Below are 14,876 nucleotides of genomic sequence, written 5' to 3'. Positions count from 1 at the left end.
GCCTGTATTCTAAAACTCAGAGAAAAAAGGCTGGAAGGAAAATCTCAACAAATCAACCTAGGAGTGGAACCCTTGGGTGATATTTTCTTATCTATGCTTGTAAGATTTTCCAAATTGTCCCTGCTCAGCATGCATTATTTTGTAATGAAAAAAAAAAAAAAATCGGGCGCCTGGGTGGCTCAGTGGGTTAAGCCGCTGCCTTCAGCTCAGGTCATGATCTCAGGGTCCTGGGATCAAGTCCCGCATCGGGCTCTCTGCTCAGCGGGGAGCCTGCTTCCCTCTCTCTCTCTCTCTGTCTGCCTCTCTGTCTACTTGTGATCTCTCTCTGTCAAATAAACAAATAAAATCTTTAAAAAAAAAAAATCGATGCAATGAAAGGTAAGCCAGGTAAAAGCGCCCCAGTGAATTCAAATCGGCCCTGAATGCTCAGCTCAAGAATCATCCTGGGTTTCTGAAGAGCTAAAACCAGATTAGCATTGACCGTTAGACAGAGAAAGCAAGGCTCTCGTATTGGCCAAGCCCCCACTTCAAGGGTTTGATTGGAATCTGCCTCCCGCGTCTGCCGGGTAGGCGTCGGGCGGGTGGGTCAGGTGTAGCGCGAGCTCCGACGCCCAGAGGGCTGGAGGGGGCCCCACGCGGTGCTCCCTCGGGCCCCGCCCAGCCGCCACCATCTTAACGCCGCCCCCCGCCGGCTGCAAAGCGCCCGCGGCCGGATCGCGAGGCGGAGGACTGCGCAAAGCCGGCTCCGAAGCCTTCCCCCTCCACACCGCCCTGCGGCCGCCCGCGCCGCGGCTCGTTCGGCAGCATCCCCGCGCCGGCGGGCCGGGCCGTGGGCACCCGCGCGAGCGGGCAAAGCCGCCCGCTGCCCGCCGCCGCCGCCGGGAAGGAGCTTCGTCATGCCCGGCGCCCAGCTGCGCTTCGCCAAGTTTCACCTTCGGTGACACAACTTTTCCGTGTTTCTTTTTTAGGCAGCCGCCGCATCACGAGGCTAATGAGCACACCGAGGTTTGTAATAAACCCGCCTGCCAGATCCACGGCGACTGAGGGACGCTGGTAACCAGAACGTTCAGCGCTCCCCGTCCGGTTCCCAGCTAGTCGCCCAACAAACCCTCCCCGGACTGCCAGCGGCGAGGAGGAGCCTCCGGCCCTGTTTCCAGAAGGGCTCACCTCGTCCTCGGCGCTCTGCAGACCACGCGCAAATCCAAGCTCTTGGAAGTCTTAATGTTCAAAAAACACCCCCAGGGGGAGAGGCGGGCAGACACACAGAGAATCAAAGTCAAAGGCAAAATAAGCAGGTCAATTCATAATACTTTCAAAGTCATGCTTGGAAAAAGATTCCGAAAATATCTATAGGCATATTCAAGAACGGCACTCAGCCTGCCTGCCTTCGGTGGTTTACTTCTACTTTTAACAGCAAGCAAAATATTTTAAGGACTTGATCTCTTTACTAACCCCCAGTTCAAGAGCTGTAGAAATGTTACCTCCATAATTTGGAGGGATTTTTGAGAACTGGGTTTCCTGTTCTTAAACTTACCTATAACCATGCACTACAGCCGGCCCTGTTAATTACGGCTGTTAAACATAGGTTCTGCAGCACAGAGAACTACAGGATTCCTAACTTTGAGAACTATAATTAATATGCTCGTTCAAGGCTGTGTCTCCATTAACAAGATATATTTTTGGAAATATTATCTAACTGAAGGCAGCATAAATAGTAAAAAATAAATAAATACAGCTCGCACTTTTATTTTGCCATTTAAAATGAGTTATATAAGAAATAGTGAAAAGCCTCTTCCCGAGGAGCTACACTTTAAAGGGTGGATTTCTTCACTCAAGTTAATATAGCTATCAAGGGAGAAAATGCAGAAATGAGAATCCTCCCCTGAGCCCAGTATACCCTAAGGAACCCCATTCAGCTAATGAAACCACTGACGTCTGTTGACAAGGGAAGGAGCGGGGAGAGAAAAGGAGAGAGGGAGCTCTAGAGAGGGAGGGAGAGAGAATGGGGTAGGGTTGAGAAAGAGAAGGAAATGAGACAGATGATTCTGATGAGAGGCAGACTGAAAGCATATGCCATGTAATAGGGAAAAAAAATAAACAACTGGAAGTTTCGCCCAGCAGTGAAATTAAGAGGAAGTGTAATCTTTAGAACACAGGTGAAACAAATTCCCAGACACAGTTCTGGAGAAAAGCACCATTATTTTCAAACTGACAGATGCGTAAGTCCTACAAGTCGTAGTCATGGCCAACTGAGGGAGGATACACTATGAAAAGTATAAAGTCAGAACGTCCAAGGCCAAAGCGAAAAGGAAGGGCCACCGTAAGGTAGGACTGAGTTCCTTTCACCTCCGTGCACCCAGGCCGGGGAGAGCCACTCAAACAGGTGTTCGGAGATTCTCTCGGCTGTCCGAGGACCATAGCCCTGGCGCTGCCACGCACATGTGCGGAGGCACGCTGCTCCGCCGCGTCCGCACCGGCAAACCGGAAATAATACTGTCTTCGTGCAAAGCGAGATTAAAGAATCCCCCGTGTTGCCTAAGGAGGCACTATGACACAGTGGTTAAGAGGCGGGTTTGAGGGGCACCTGGGTGGCTCAGTTGACTTGATTTGATGTCATGATCTCAGGCTCTTCGCTGGGCGTGGAGCCTGCTTGAGAGTCTCTCTCTCTCTCCCTCTGCCCTCCCCCCCCCCAAAAAAAGAGAGGTGGATTTGAAGTCAGTCCAGCTTGGCTCAAAACCTCACTCCACTGTCTTGCTAGCTGAGTGACCTCAGACTGGCCTTAGTCTCTGGGCCTGTTTCTTCATCTGTCGAACGGGAATATTAATAATATGTATATCTATCCTTGATAGAATGTTAGAAGATTTCAGGAGCTATTTCATGTCAAATCCCTTAGTACTTAGAAAAACTATTAACACCCTAACCAAAATTACTTCTTCAACCGACCTAGAGGCCAGAAAGTCAACCGGACATTAATTCCTTTGGGTTAAAGCCCTGCCTCTGGCAATTCTTAGTTAAAATGTAAATATCCCCAGGCATCTATCAGATTAAACCAAAGTGAAACAGTGACAGAGCCATTCTGTAACGCGCAGCTTTCTGATATGACAACAAATTGGAAATGAACAGAGCACAGGACCAATGAGTTTTGCTACATGCATTCCACAATCATTCACTAATTACTGCAATGCCAATCACTGTGCTAGGTACAACCCACTAGCTACATGACCTCATAACGCTACAATAGATCTGTAACCTTCAATTTTCTCATCTCTAAAGCCCCTAAACACTAATCGCTACTTTCTGTGGCTGTCAGGAGGATTAAATGAGATATATGTAAAAATAATATATGCTTACTAAATAAGTACTCAATAATTTAGAAGCTACTATAGTAATGAGAACTATGATAATTATTGTCATTGTTATCAAATGAAGATCCCAGGGCACCTGCGTGCCTCAGTTGTTAAGTGACTGCCTTTGGCTCAAGTCATGATCCCAGGGTCATGGAATAGAGCCCCCACATCAGGCTCCCTGCTCAGCAGGAAGCCTGCTTCTCCCTCTCCATCTGCCCCACTCCCCCGCTTGTATTCCCTCTCTCATTCACTCTCTCTCTGTCAAATAAATAAATAAAATCTTTAAAAAATAAAAAATTTTAAAAAAATTTTTAAATGATGATGCAACATACCCCTGCTTAAAAGAATTCCTTACCTTTCTGGGAACATTCAACAAATACTCCTTATGGGACTGCCAAGTACAAGACCCTGTTGAGTGCCCGTGTGTGTGTGTGTGTGTGTGTGTGTGTGTGTGTAAGTGAGAAAGGAAGCTTCTTGAAAGTAGAGGTGACTAGGTGTCAGAAACAGGGAGTACATACTGCATGATTTCACTGATACTAAACTCAATAACAGGCAAAACTAAAGTATGATGACAAAACTCAAAAGAGAAGCTGCCTCTGAAGAAGGAATGACAAGAAAAGAAAATGAGAGCACTCCCTGGGGTGATGAAAATATTCTATAACTTGATTTTGATACTTGATTACATGGGTGTAAACATTTGTCAAAATTAATCAAGAGGCACGCTTAAGATTTGTGTAAGTTACTGTGTATAATCTGCAATTACACAAAAGGAAATTGGGTTTCTGCTATTTTTTTAATTAACTATTTTCAGGGTGCTGGGTGACTCCATCAGTTAAGTGTCTGCCTTCGACTCAGGTCATGATCCCGGGGTCCTGGGATCAAGCCCTGCATGGGGCTCCCTGCACAGCGGGGAGCCTGCTTCTTCCTCTGGCTATCTCACTCACTCACAAATAAATAAATATCTTTTAAAAGATTTTATTTATTTATTTGAAAGACAGAGATCACAAGTAGGCAGAGAGAGAGAGGAGAAAGCAGGCTCCCTGCGGAGCAGAGAGTCCGATGTGGGGCTCAATCCCACGACCCTGGGATCATGACCTGAGCGGAAGGCAGAGGCTTTAACCCACTGAGCCACCCAGGTGCCCCTAAATAAAATCTTTTTTAAAAATTAACTATTTTCTAATTTGACCTCTGATCAGGCCTGCCTTTCACCTTTTTTATTCTTTCTTCCCAGGCCCTCCTGATAGAATCCAGAAAGAACAGACATGTACACCTGAGAATTCCTTTAGGCCAAATAGTGACTGTCCAAACCGTATCTGACTGAGGTCTCTGCAGAAGGGTGAGAGCAGGCAGGTCAAGCAAGCAACCCAGCTCATCCCAGCCCTACTGCACCTTCTAGAATGTCAACCGGAACCTTACACCAACAGAAGCCAAGGGTGCTGCCAGAGTGTAAAAGAATCAACAAGGACACCTACTACTGGCTGCCCCTTGCCTCAGGAGAAGGTCATCAGCCAGTGAGGCTAAGGCCATTTCCATTTGAAAGTCGATGCGAAAAGTAATTGCAAAGGGCAGAGGCACAACGACTAGGGCATAAGGACTGCCTTGGTTTACAATAATCTCAACACACAGTAATTGTAATTTGGGCTTCTTGTCTCTTACAAACCCTGATTCTTAATACACTAGCCCCCATTTCCATCATGCCCCAAGAACCAAGAATAGATCTCTCTTCTGATCTGAAACTCCCATTTTCAGTGGTAATACCCTGGAAAACACTGCTTTAGAGAAAAAAGAAATGGCCTCCAACCCAAAGAGAAATGAGACCTGCAGGCTGGAGAGGTCGTCATAATGATCACTATACGCTATTTCACCTTCTCTAGGAAATTAATACATTTACCCAGAAATCCACATCCCCAATGAATGTCTTATCAAGATAAGGCATTCGCCAAAGTGACAAAAATGCCACGGTAAAAAAAAATGTCAGATATCTGATTCAAGGGAGTTTGTAGAACCAGTATGTCACAAACAGATAAGCGGCATTTCAAGTTGGTGAGGACTAAGTTGAATCACGTTTCTCAGTACAGTGAATCTGAAGTCCACTCCTCAGCCCATGCTGAGAAATCCTGGGGCTAATGTGTCTTCTGGAGAGCCAAAAAGAAACTGGTGACTGTGGACAATGATTTATGCAGACCTCTGTCTTCTCTGCTAAATGCAAAAACCATAGTACGTACCTAATCTTTACATTTCATGGAGCATAGTAAGCTTGGCAAAGTGACAGACGTGTGGGACCCCCTCCACCCGCAGTACTTTAATTCATGGGGATTTTTCTCTTTGAATTGTTTAATCGTGGCAATTATTTTCTATTCCTTTCAAATTTCTCAACTCCGAAAATATAAGCCATAATGAAGCAGACACTAGAAAGCCTTTTTATTGGATCTATTTGAAGAGCTGCAACACATTCTGGTGGTTCTGTGTTGATTATAATTCCCAGAATGAGGAGTTGATTTAAACATAAAACAGCACAGCTGCAAAGAGACCTGGGATGTTAACAGTTTCATCTCCCTACTCATTGCCTCACGACTCAGCCCTCCAGCTTACCAGCCAACCCTGATCCCCATGCCATCCGCTGTTCCAGTCCTGTTCTCAGGGCCACCATACGTTTCCCTGCCCTAGGCGTGGACCTCAGCTCTTTCCTCTCGGCCCCACAGCTCACTTTCTGCTACTCACCCGGGCCCCAACCCCCAGTCCATTCCCACTCCATCATCACCCACATCTCCACCGTGAGGACACACACCCTAGCCCCTCTAATGATTTGAACTGTACCAGAAAGAGACTTAGAGGAAGGAACATTCAGTAAGGAGATACAGCGACCCTAACCCATGTCCCAACGTGTTCCTCCTTCTCCCTTCAGCCTCTGCCAATAACAAAGAGGCACGCCACTAGAAATCATAATGAAGAGGACTTGCGGGGGGAGCGCCGTGCACTCCTCTTCTGCACCTATCCCCAAGAACCGACTGACATTTCTGATTCGACTGACATTTCTGATTCGAGATCTTCTTGGACACACACCCTCACCAAGGTGGTGATCACTGTCCTCAGCACAGAAGAAAACGCAGGGCTTAGGACACTCCATAAAACCAATGGACCACTGGCCCATAATGATTTAACCACAAGGCGAAGAAACAAGTCCCTACGTGAGTAATAGGTAGATTATGATGGTCAGTTTTTAGTAAGACATCACCAGCGTCATGATTTCTTGTGGGTAAAATACCTCTGAACACCTGCTTTGCCTGGCCCAAATCCGAGAAAGGCACTTGATGGAAGCTATTACAGTAATCCCCCAAAACCGAGATGATCTTTTGGAATGGCATTGGGGTTTAATACTTGATATGCTGGCTGCTGGACCGCAAGGCCTCGTCCTTAGGTATGGTTAGAGAGGCTATTGGAAACGGCCGGGAAGGAAGCAGAAACTGAGCCGTGCCCATAAATGCACGCGGGCACCACAGTCCATCACAGCAACAACTGTGCGAGGCGCTGGTTTCTTGGACTATGCATGGAATTGTCCTCCATCTCCCACAGCCAGCAGAAGCCTGGCCTGACGCTATCACGGACCGTCTTCCCAAGAGAACCCACAGCCCACATCACAGGGCCTTGAAATTTGCCTGGTTGAGCTGGCTGTCCACAAGCACAGGGGGGAAAGGTGGCTGAAAACACAGACCCAACTCCAAACAGGTAGCTGCAAGCCAAATGGCAGTTTTGAAATCAGGAACTGGCTAGCATTTTTACTCAATCCAGGGATGATTTGGTTTCATCTGGAGCAGGCTACACATTTTCTGAATGCCACGTAACACAGTTGCAGGGAAGCAGACACAGCCTTAACTGAGGGCTTTTCCAATAGAGAACTGCCGAGAGAAGATTTTACGTGACAAGGTAGAGAAGAGCGAGTCAAAGCTAAGTGAATATCGCTTTGAACAAACAAATGTTATACTTTCTTATTCTATGAAATGGAAATAGGTCCTTCGGTTTGTTCAGGAAGCTGAGTGCTGCTAACTATTTACACATCGGCCAAATTAAAAGTTTATGTAAAGCCTAAAGGCACAAAGGGTGATTTGCTACACAAGAGGCCATTTTCATAGTTTCAAATAAAATCAAGATTCCCACCCTCCCAGGAAGAAGACAGACGATCTCATCTGGCTCGTTATTAAAAGATTATCAAAAAGATTATTGCCCATCACTGAGACTGGTCTTAACCTCAATGAGTCCAAGAAAACGTCATTTAAAGACAATTGGCAATTTGTGTGTCTGAATGAAATATGGGGGAAAGCCATATTTCATTCGCAGCATGACATAACTTACTGATTACCTACTATTTGTGCTTTAAAAACTCTAGAAACACTATATTATAGTCTTCTAGGCTGTGGGCATGAACCCCAGATGATGGGGTGCGAGACTGAATTTAAATGAACAGTAGCTCTGAAAACAGATTATGAAGTTCATTCAAATAATTGACTTGATTCAATCAGTCACACTGTTGCTCAAAATCAGATGTGTGGATATTCAGAGTATCCAGTAAATGTTCAATCCTGTATCTTGCCATGTTGCAAAGAGTGTGCTCATGAGTCCCTTAAACTTAAAAAAAAATTCAAAAATGACCCATACATAGGAAATTTGTAAAAAAAACCAAACCTCTTCAAGAATATGATCAGAAAACTTTATTGGTTAAAATAGAAATAAACCTGGTATCTTTCATCTCTAACATAAAAAGTAGTCTTTAAAATTTGGCCACATAAGGCTTTTAACATACTTGAAAGGAGAAAAAGCTAACTTACGCATTGACTATTTTCAAAATGCTCTAAATTCAACAACCAACAGAGGCAGAAATGGAACTCCTGCTCTCAGCAGCCATAAGATTCCCATCTCCTGGGGAAAGTAAACTCCTTTCTTAAAAGTTGTCTTATAAAATTACTTTAATTTCTCCTAATTACAACCATAATTCCAAATGCTAATTATATAATTCCTACAGAGAGGTATTCGGTTTCAAATGTGGTGAGTCAACGCAAGAAAATGTTATGACATATGCCTAGTAAAAAAATTCATTATTGAGTTAGAGAGACCTGTCCTAATGTTTCCAGACTTGTCACCCCATTTTGGACAATTGCAAATAATATTCCTAAGACAGCATCTCACTTTCCATGAATGAATTTGGATTCAGGGCCCTCCCAAAGGCAGCCTGAAATAAACCTTAGGTAACCACCTGCTGGAAGTCAGGAACCGAAGTTCCAGAAACAAACGTGAAGTACTCCCAGATTCGGAAGGGGAATCATCGGCCTAGATGAATTTGGGGCTACAGTCCTCCAATGAAGTTACCTCTCTGAGCCCTCCCGGCAAAACAAAACCTTTTAAGGAATCTGAAGTCATTTTCTCTTGAACGTATGAATGCCTGTCTAAGACAACTTACGATGAGGAAAGCTCTGGAAATGCACACCCAGAGTTCTACTTTCTAAGTGTTTCAATTCATCTGCGCGCTTGGAACAGCCAGCACCTATGAGTAGGTCGGAAGGGGCTCAACTCCAGCCTGCAGCCAGGCCAGTGACAACACCTTCCCTTAGGACAACAGATCTATACCCACCACAAACTTGCCAGCCTTTCCTCCACGCTTTGCCTAATTGGAAGAGATCGACTCCATTTAAAAACAAGGATAAAGGCCCTGAGCTGAAGACTTTGACAACTTTCAGCAGAGGAGGGCTGGTGCTGCCCTAGCATCTGGGGAGGGGGGGGGGGGACCTCTGAGATGGGGAGAGGCCAGAAGGAGGCGATGATAAAGAGGAATAGGGACAGAGTGGGAGGGAAGAGGGCCACAGGGTTCCAGGGAAGAATTACGGGCCCGTGAATGAAAGCTGGGGCTCCCTCCCAGTAGCCCCACTTCTGCGGGCGTGGACTGGGATCAGAGCGCCTGGGGCCCTCAGAACCAGTCCAGCCCACTCCGGGCGTCTGCTTCGGAGCCATTCCGGACACTTGCATCTAAGGAACCTGCCATTTCCCGACTGCTCTTACCACACCCCTCTCTGCGCCTCTCCCTGAACCCGGGTCTCCCAGGATGCTGGTCTCCAGCTGACATTCCGGAGCTAAACCGGGTCCTTAGCCAGGCGAAGGCTAGTGCTGGCGCAGGTCAGGAGGAACCCCCCCTTCCCTCTTGCGAGTTCTCCCGGGTGGGAGCCCTGCTCTGCTGCGCCTCCCCAACCCGCCGGTGGGAGGCCCCAGGCCAAGAGGCACACTCCGGGGGACAGGCAGCCGGGCTCCCCTGGCCAGGTGGCTGAACCCCAGAGAGCAGAGGGAGGGGACTGTCCTCTCCCGCGGAGGCCCGCTCACGCTGGGCACTAGTGGCAAGGGGACAGCAGCCTTTGTTCTCCAGGGGCTTGGCGAGGCTGCGCTGCCGAGGCGCAGCGCGGGCGGCGCCGGGGCACCGGGATTGCTCACTTTTGCACGCGGCGTGTGGAAGGCTGCAAGCTCCTGCCTTCTGGGAAGGGGATAGAGAGTTGGGGGGCAGGGGGGTGTGAGAGGGGAAGGAGCGTGGGGGGAGGGGTTTTGCGTCTCGGCCAGGCTCTTTGTTTGCATTGGGGGCGGGGAGAGGGGGTTGAAGGTGGATTCGAGCTTGGGTTTCTGAGAGGGGGCAGATCCCTGAGTATGTCACCATGTTGCACCCGCGCAGCACACATATGCACACTCGCGCACACGCACACACATGCACTCGCACGGAGAGGCGGCCGGCCGGTAGCCGGCAGCGCTGTTCCCGGCGCTCCGGGCTGCAGCAGCTCCGGTCGCCCGCAGCGCCACCACGGTGCGTCCAGACGGGGAGTGGAAGAGGCTGGAGGCACTCGCGGGGCGACAATTCCACGAGGAAGGAGGGAAAGTGGTGCCACCCCAGGCCCCCCAGCGGCACCCCCCCACCGTTTCTCGCCCGGGGTCGCAGAGGTCACGGGCAGCTTAGGCTCTGGCAGGGAGGCAGGGAGCTGCCGAAGGGCGGCGCGCACGCGAGGGGGCGAGGGAAACCAAGGGAAGGGAAGCCGGCGGACTGGGCGGGCAGGCGGGCTTACCCTTAGAAGCATCTTTCTCCTCTTTGGGCTTGGTCACCTTTCCACTCATAGATCCCAGCTTGCTTGACAAGGGTCGCCCAGGAGACGGAAGTCCTCGCCGAGCGGGCCGGACTTCGGAGAGCGCTTAGGGCGGCAAGTCGCGACCGCGAGCTCCCCCCGGTGTGGCTCGGGGCGGGATCCGCTTTTCCCCAGCGCTGCCGCCGCCGCCGCTGCCTGCGAGAGAGTGGGGAGGAAAGCAGAGGGGTGAAGGAGGAGGCGCCGCCGCCGCCGCCGCCGCCGCCTCGAGCCCGAGCGCCCGGCCGCGGGAGGAGCCGCTCGCCTTGCTCCAGAAGTGAAGAGACAAAGCGGCGCGGCGCTCCCTCCGCGCCCCGCGCCTGCCGCGCTCGCCGCTCCCGCCCGCCCGCCCGCCCGGGGCCGCGCTCGCCACCCCCGGGGCCGCCGAGAGGTGCGGCCGGGGCTCCCGGTTCCGCCGCCGGCCTCCCCGGGCTCCGCGCGGGCCGCTCTCCGGGCCGGCGCTGGCCGCGCAGGGAATTGCCTGGGTGGGCTGCCCGCGCGCCGGCTGGAGGCTTCCCCCCCACCCCCCGCCTCTCTCAATCCGCTGCGGGCCGCCAACTCAATCGAAATAAAAACCCGAGGAAGGTTGAAAAAAAAAAATCAAAACAAAGACGAAAATATTCACTTAAAAATAACGAGCCTCCCCGAAAGGGAAATGTTTGAACATGTGATGAGCAACGTGTGAGCCTGTTACACCGCAGAGCCGCGCCGCTCCTCGCCCGCGGAGAATCGAGAGGGGAGGGTCGCCCCTTTCTTTCCGTGTAATCGATTTTCAGGTTGCTATTCTTTTGCCAAAAGGGGGGGCCCGAGGGGCTCGCGGGCGAAGGAGCGGGAACCGATGGCCCTTACCTGCTCTCTCCCTACACCCACACCCCCTCGGAGCTCGCCCGCTCCCTCGCTCGCGCTCTCCTTCCCGAGAACTCTCCGGTCCCAGAGAGCCGCGAATTCAGCCCGCGGCACATTCTATATAAACGCCAAGGTGTGGGCACGCGGGGGCGGGGGCCGGCGAGGGCGGGGCGCACGGAGCCGCCTGCCGGCTGTAGTAAGACGAGAGCTCGGCAGGGGCGCGCCGACGTCAGCCGCCGGCTGGCAGAACCCCGGCGAGCCCAACGGGGAGCGGGCAAGCGCGGCGGCCGGGCGTCCCCCCCCCGCACCCCACTCCCCGGCCCCTCCTGGGCAGGCCCGGCCCGCGGGCGCCGCTGGAGCGGGCTCGCACCGTCGGCCGCCGAGACCGAAGCCCGTCGCGCGCCCCTGCCCACCCCCACCCAGTCCCGGCGAGGCCCCTCGGCTCCCAGCACCTGCCGGTACCCCCCGGCGCCGCCCGGGCCCGCGCTCGTCGTCACCTACACTTTGGGGACTCCGCTGCTGGCAACTGCCTGCACCGAGCGGTGGAATCTCAGTCCGGGAAGTCGGCGACTCCTCGCCTCTGGCCAGCTGCCCAAGTTGAGACAGCCGAGCTCTCCGGGCAGGAGGAAGGGCGCGCTGGGATCTGGGTGTCACTGGGGCAGAGAGTGAAACTGACCGAGGCGGCTGCCGCCTCCCACCGCCACCCCCTCACGCAGGCCCCTCCTCCTAGGGCTGATCACTCTGGTTGGCAAACTGGGCGCGAAGAGTGCCCACCATCCGGAAGAGCCAACCCCAAGCAAACGGAGTGAGGTGGCACTGGGGGCGAGGGCTGGAGAGGGGTAAGTGGGATCGGCATGTCACCTGGAGCATGCTAGTGACAAAGCACAGGGAAGGTCCCCGAAGATTTGAACTAGAAGAAAAAGTGCTTGAAGATTGTACAAGGGGGGGGGGGGGCGATCGCGGAGGAGAAAGGGACAAGGGAAGGAGGAGACAGCGTAGTCAGAATCAACCCCGGGGCGATCTGGGAAACCCTTCGCGATGCCCCTTTTTGGGCGCGCGGATACTTCGAAGCTCCGCGCACGGTTGAGGGGTTGGGGTGGCCTGGCCGCTAGCATGACCTGGTCCTCAGAGGCGTCCATTAATCAGACCAGAGGCTCCAGCCAGGCGGTGGAGACTCGGCAGCGACTCCCACGCAGAAAATCCGTTTCCCTCCGTCCCACCCAGCGCCACCCGCTCCTTAATTCGGTTTCGTTAATGGCATTAAACCAGGCAAAGAAATTATATAGATGGATTAGTCCCACTGAATCCCAGGCGGTAACTCAATTACAAGAGCCTGCTGTGGCTTTCAAGACCAGGAGAGCGGGCTGCCTCCCAAGCCAGCCCGGGTCTAAAGGTCAGCAACCTTCTAAACTCAATTTGCAGCCTCCATCCTCGGGCTGGGAGGAACTTCAGGTCTGTTTTTCCTGTAAATTATATCTAATAATCGGGAGGCTGATGACACAATGTGATTACCCAACCCAAGGTTAGACCATTAATTAATACCAGTACTTTGGGAAAGAAGGAATTTCTCTTCAAATGACCGGAAATCAAAGTGGGTGGAGCTTAGGTGAGTTTAAAGGAAAGGTCGAGGGGAAGATGGTAGAGCCCTCAGATAGTGTCCACCGCATAGTCGGTTACCTTGAATTTAGTTCCTACCTTCCGCCAAGCAGCACACTAAAATCCTTACATCATTATCCTATTTCATCTTTACAGCAGCCCTAGGTAGTGCTGGTACCACTATTTCCATTTTACAAGTGAGAAAATAGAGGCTCAGAGAGGTTAAGTAAGTTGCCTGGAGGTCACACAGCTGGTAAGTGATGAAGCCTGAACAAAAAAACTCAGAGAGCCAGGACAGGAAAAGAGGTGAGTCCTTCATTTTAGACAGTGCTCTTCTATTAGACGACATGGTCTCTCAACACTCCCCTCAGCCTCTTGCAAGGTGGGGGGAGCACATTTTTATTGGACCTATCTGCCAGTCATAAACCCCTAAAACTTTTCAAACTCCCTTAACTCGGCACAAACACACATGTATGTGTATACACACACACACACCCTTCTTGTGTACACAGAACATTTTCTTGGTCCACCTACCCCCAATAAACGACAAGACCCTCTTTTGGGAAAAGGGTCAGTCTCTGTACCGGGAGATAATAATAAGCATGTTACTTAGTCTATCCCGAGTATCTCAGCTTTCCAGCCACATTAACATTTCCAGATTTCCAGGAAAGTTCTCAGCACAGGTAAGACTGCCCCCTTCCCCTCCAAACCCTCTTACCAATGGCACCTCCAGCAAAAGTAACTTTCCTGGCAGCCAGACATCACCCTGTTCCTGAAGAACACTAGTTCATTAACATGTGAGTAAACCTGGGTTAGTTAATATGATTCAGATGAATTGAGATGTCTGTTTGGGAGTATTAGTTGAATCCGTCTATCCATGAACACAAATAGGTAAAGTGTGTTTCTTTCACCATAAACCACCCTACAAAAGAAATGATCAGAAGATAAAGAAAACAAACACCGCAGGCAAGAACAATAGTGATGTGTGTCCATATGGGGGCGAATCAGTGACATCCTAAGTGCATGCATTTGGGCCAGAGACCAAGGATTATGAGGTGTCTGGATAAGCATCTCACCTAAACAAAGCTGAAGACCTTACTAGGGAGGTCATGGGCAGCCTCTTTTGTAGAAAGCCTGGGGCTTTCCCCTTTTCAAACCTCTGTGTTTAATATGAACAGACTGTTGTTACTGGCTCAGAAACAGGCGTGCACCAGTGCCCCCAAGCTACTTGGTCACTTGGGATGGTCATCAGGAAGAGTATCCGCCATCTGTGTGAGGGCATTTGGGAGGTAGTCTTTTCTCCACAACCAAATGGAGTCGTCTGGAAGCAGCTCAGTGAAGCCCTGGCTTAGTCTGGGCACTTCCCCTTCCCCACCCAGATCCTTCTGGCCCTTCCCACCAAGATAGAAATGCCTTCGCTTTTGAGCCTAGCAATCGACACTACCAGATCCCTTCACTTCTCGCTGCCTTGTCACTATGGTAACCTGGTCTCGTCCACCCCGTCTCTCTGCCCATCCTACAAAGAGAGAGAGAGAGCTCCATATATCTGAGAAAACCTGGGGCATGGGGGTTATCTGGTGGAGTTGAGTGACTTGGCCCTGGAATTAAAGCAATAGGGCTAAGGTGAAATGCTGCATGGCCACACCATTACCGAGGCCTGGGTGTTTTCCAGAATAAAGGGCAGAGGCTTGAGTCTTTGGAAGGAAAGTGGGAAAAATCCTGAGAGTTTCGTTCCCTTGGCCCTATCATCTTTCTGGTGTCCGTTTCATGCCAGTCCCCCCATGCCTCAAGACACCAGCCTCTGAATTCCAGGTCTGTTCATCCTCCAGCAGCTCTGAGCAATGTTTCTGGGCAGGATGCCACATGCTTCCATTGTCTGTGCTGGAGGGTAAGGCTGGGGTGAGTTGGGGCACAGAGGACAGACACACTTAGGGCTCTTTCCTGG

At 50.9% G+C, this 14,876-nt stretch overlaps 1 protein-coding gene across 5 annotated transcripts in view; it reads right to left on the bottom strand.

The window, feature by feature from the left end:
- FGF13 (fibroblast growth factor 13) overlaps window positions 1–14,876 on the bottom strand; it is a 493,670-nt gene that overhangs the window by 458,908 nt on the left and 19,886 nt on the right. For 3 of the 5 annotated variants that reach the window (XM_047716160.1, XM_047716157.1, XM_047716163.1), the window contains exon 2: window positions 10,436–10,648. In XM_047716160.1, the coding sequence (XP_047572116.1) occupies window positions 10,436–10,484 (49 nt within the window). In that variant the 5' untranslated portion in view covers window positions 10,485–10,648. Of the gene's footprint in view, window positions 1–10,435; window positions 10,649–11,338; window positions 11,455–11,836; window positions 11,995–14,876 lie in introns of those variants that run through there. The other 2 variants (XM_047716159.1, XM_047716161.1) reach the window with 2 other exon arrangements.

This window comes from Lutra lutra, chromosome X, assembly GCF_902655055.1.
Source record: "Lutra lutra chromosome X, mLutLut1.2, whole genome shotgun sequence".
Classification (NCBI taxonomy): domain Eukaryota; kingdom Metazoa; phylum Chordata; class Mammalia; order Carnivora; family Mustelidae; genus Lutra; species Lutra lutra.
This window is presented reverse-complemented; position numbering and strand designations above follow the sequence as displayed.